Source organism: Tachysurus fulvidraco, chromosome 3 (assembly GCF_022655615.1).
Source record: "Tachysurus fulvidraco isolate hzauxx_2018 chromosome 3, HZAU_PFXX_2.0, whole genome shotgun sequence".
Taxonomy (NCBI): domain Eukaryota; kingdom Metazoa; phylum Chordata; class Actinopteri; order Siluriformes; family Bagridae; genus Tachysurus; species Tachysurus fulvidraco.
In genome coordinates, this window is record NC_062520.1 from 11,184,716 (window position 1) to 11,188,584 (window position 3,869).

General features: G+C 37.1%; 1 protein-coding gene across 1 annotated transcript; it reads right to left on the reverse strand.

The window, feature by feature from the left end:
- Positions 1–33: 33 nt before the first annotated feature.
- crygn2 (crystallin, gamma N2) lies at positions 34–2,340 on the reverse strand. Its single transcript, XM_027149429.2, has 4 exons — positions 2,320–2,340; positions 1,561–1,809; positions 1,155–1,300; positions 34–237 (listed from the first exon to the last, which is right to left on the reverse strand). Exons 1-4 carry the CDS (start codon positions 2,338–2,340, stop codon positions 102–104), a joined length of 552 nt encoding a protein of 183 aa, XP_027005230.2. The 3' UTR covers positions 34–101.
- Between the last annotated feature and the right edge of the window lie 1,529 nt (positions 2,341–3,869).

A 3,869-nucleotide genomic window follows, 5' to 3' on the forward strand; every position in this document is an offset into this window, starting at 1 on the left:
CTCAGTAATTTATTTTACATTATGTGAGTGGATAGTAACAGTCTGTGGCCTGGCAGAAGGAGGTGTGAATGAGAAGGGGACAGGAAAAGAGAGATGGAGGTTTAGAAGTAGTTAACAATCCTGCGGATGGACTGGATGTTGGGGGTCTGGGCCTGCCACTCGTTGTGGCTGCAGTAGTTTCCTCTCTCCACTATGTACATACGGCCACGGAAGTTAGGCTCCTCGTACATCACCCAGCTTCACAAAGAAAACATACAACGTTGTAAGCCAAAATTGCTCAGTTAAATAAAAACATACAGATATAAATAAAACTCTTAAAAATGAAATTCTCTTAAAGTGTGGGTTGAAACTAACTACATTATATTTGATCACTCAATTGATTACTGGCTAAAGATTAAAGTCGTTAAAGAAAAGACAAAGAAACATTTCTGTTTTTCTAGTAACAAAATAAAAAAAAAATGAATTCAGACACAACTGCATATAAGGAGTCATGGTTTGTCCCTAAGGCCAATATAAAGAGTGAAGTTAAATGTGGAAGTATTAGTTTAGATTTAAAGTAAAATGTATTTATGTGAACGTTTTTTTTTTTAAAAATGAAAGTTTTTCTGATTAACAGGTTTTCCTTTTGAGGTAGTAAGGAGTTCTGCCTGGCTTTTGTGAAAAATCTTTATGAAGCTGGTTAGTAAGGTGTCTGGAGTGTGTATTGCTTCATCAGGAATACTGTGAAGAATTTAAAACCTGAAATCGTTTGATTTGTGTCAAAACGTGTCACAGCATAATACCATTTGTGTCATTTCATAGTGTTAATGTCTTCATTATTCTAAAATATAAAAAAATAATTTATATAAATAAATCTCAGATGATTAAATCGAAAAATATAAATGTACTTAAAGTGATGGTTGACACAATAAAAAACTAAGTAACTTCCATCACTTATTGATTATTTTAGACTGTAATGGAGTGCAGCGTATTCCAGGCTATTTAGAGAATGAAACACAGGAGCAGTTACAGTATGGAGATAATGGTCTAAAGAACATTAAAGAAGTAGCCTAGTACCTTCGCTTGTAAAACAATAAGGTTTTCAGATCAGTCATTTTTAGTGTATGCATAGGATGATGAGATTGTCAGACTATGGGTTTGTAAGTGACACTTACGCTCCATCTCCGAATACCCTGACGGAGTTAACGCAGGGCCTGCCATAGCCACAGCTCTGCAGGAAGGGGCAGTCGTCGCACAGCTCCATACAGTGGCCCATGTAGTTGCCTCCATCATACAGCTCGATCCTGTACTGTTCTCCGTGCTTTAGAGTAGAAACATTGGGTTGCTAATGGTAATCCTTCTTTAAACAAATTGTGCCGTCTGAGCTCTTGTACAACAAATTAGTTTTAATTTTTAATCAGGATTTCAACACAAGGTCAGAAATGGCCGTTTTATTCATTTTTCATAGTGTGAATGGTGTAATAAAGTGTATGTGATGTTTGCTAAGTTTTGCTGAGAATTTCAGCATGACTTTAAAGTTTTGGATTTGTACTGTGTAAAATAGTTGTGTGGAGTTCTCACCATCCTGACAGGCTTGCAGGAGCCCATGTGGTCATTGTGGGAGTTCCAGCGCTGGAACTCAGGGTACTCTCCACGCTCCAGGATGTACTGCTGTCCTTTAAAGTCAGGGTGGTCATAACAGATCCAAGCACCGCTTTCCACACGGATGGAGTTCACCCTGTTCATGAAGCCACGGTCCTGGAAGTTATCGCAGTCTCCAAACACCTCCAGCTTCCTGCCAGTGAAGCATCTTCCCTCATAAAATACTATCTGAGCAGAAGGAGCAGCAGGTAGGACAAGTTTCAATATCAGGTTACATTTATTTATGGCATTTGGCAGACTAACAAGGTTAAACAGTCAGGAGTGGACAGCAAAATATATAGTATATTCGATCAGATCTTATAGAAAAGAGATTATCCCTCTGTACAGTCAGTATTGCAGCAACATATAGTAACATAATAGCTGAGCACATTGGACAATACCTAGACTGTGACAGTTTGACATAAACCATAGTTTTCTTTTTTCATTACTGTATATCAATTCTTGTTAGTCTCCTTAATAAAACTAGTAGCAGAACAAAACAGAAAATCAGGTGTTATTCAAGTTTTAGGTGATCTTCAATTTTACGATAATGATGACGTAAAAAAGTGCCAATCATTTCAGGAACTATTCAGCCAAATCCAAATTCCCAGATTCCCAGCAGTGCAGTAGGATGCTGTGTGAGACTGCATTCTGGTGACATGTGATGATGATGTGCTCCTGATTGGCCTGGATGCTTACCTTTCCAGAATACTGTGACATTTTTCCACTGGAGATTGTCCAACCTGACCCACACGTAAGAAAGTGTGACAGTGGAAAAATTTGGACACCCTAATATATACGGGTTGTCTGGTGCGTCGTTGTATCGTGACGTTTGCCCAACAAAGACTCCACAATAGAGGGCTTATGGTTTTTGCTTGGTGGACATTTTCTGTTCACTTTTCAGCACTGCTGATTCTAGGATTTGGCTCAGTGCAGGAAGAACAATAGATTTTGCTTTGCTTGACGTTGTGCCATGTGCACAGGCCACACTTCTCTTTACAGCATTTAATGCAGAGTGTAAGGATGTTGTATCCTATACTGTAGGACATTGCTTATGGTTTGACCTTTATAAAGAGCGTGTGTATGGTCCCAGTATAACCATGGAAACCAGGTGGAGGGATGTTAAAATTGTGTTAAAAGGAGAAACAGAAAAGCTCAAAGCTCTAATTGACTTGACCTTTCTTTGCTCTTCGACTTTGTTCTGCTTCTATTATACATGTAAGCTAAGCTATACAGGTGCAGGAACACAGATTCTGTGTATATAGAATTTTTTCTTTTTAAGCAAATGATCAAGTGCTAGAAACCAATATACTAAAATAATATTGTTCCTTATACTGATACATTACACACACACACACACACACACACACACACACACACACACACACACACACACACACACACACATTTGCATCAGTTTATATTCTAATAATAATTAAAATCTGTTGTAATATTATTTGTAATATTTTTATTATTATTATTATTATTATTATTATTATTATTATTATTATTATTATTATATCGTTATTAATAACAGTAATTTATTATTATTATTATTATTATTATTATTATTATTATTATTATTATTATGCAAACACAATACAAATACATTTATTCAAGCAGCTTCAGTAGTATTATGATAGTATTATGGATAGGTTGCGGTAGAGTCATGAGCCAGGAATAAACCTTGTATGGGACGCAGAGCACCGTGCGCACACACACACACACACACACACACACACACACACACACACACACACACACTCCTTATAAATAAATGCCAGTAGTTATCCTAGTATAACACTGCAGTGTGTGTGTGAGGGGTGGGGTTGGGTGGACCGAACTCCCTTGCACTCTGGGTGAACACTAGCTGCTGTGCACTGCAGTGTCTTATTGAATTACGCATGCTTAATGTGAAAAAGCGAACGTGCTGTATCAGGGTCCACGGTGCAGTATTTTACTCCAACAGTACTCAAATATTTATTTGTGGATGCTCTGGATGATGCTTTTTCAAGATGGAATAGTACAAAATGTTATCAATCTAAACACTGATTGTTTCATGCAGATGTCATATGATTCTTACACCTCCCTAACATCAGTCATTTTAGCACCTTATATAATCAAATACTTTATTGCTAATTATATGTTATTAGATTATATAACAGTGCACCTATATTAGATTTTAGGTTTACTGACTAAAATTTGTAATACTGCCTATGAAAGCCCAAGACAGAGAAGAACACGAGATG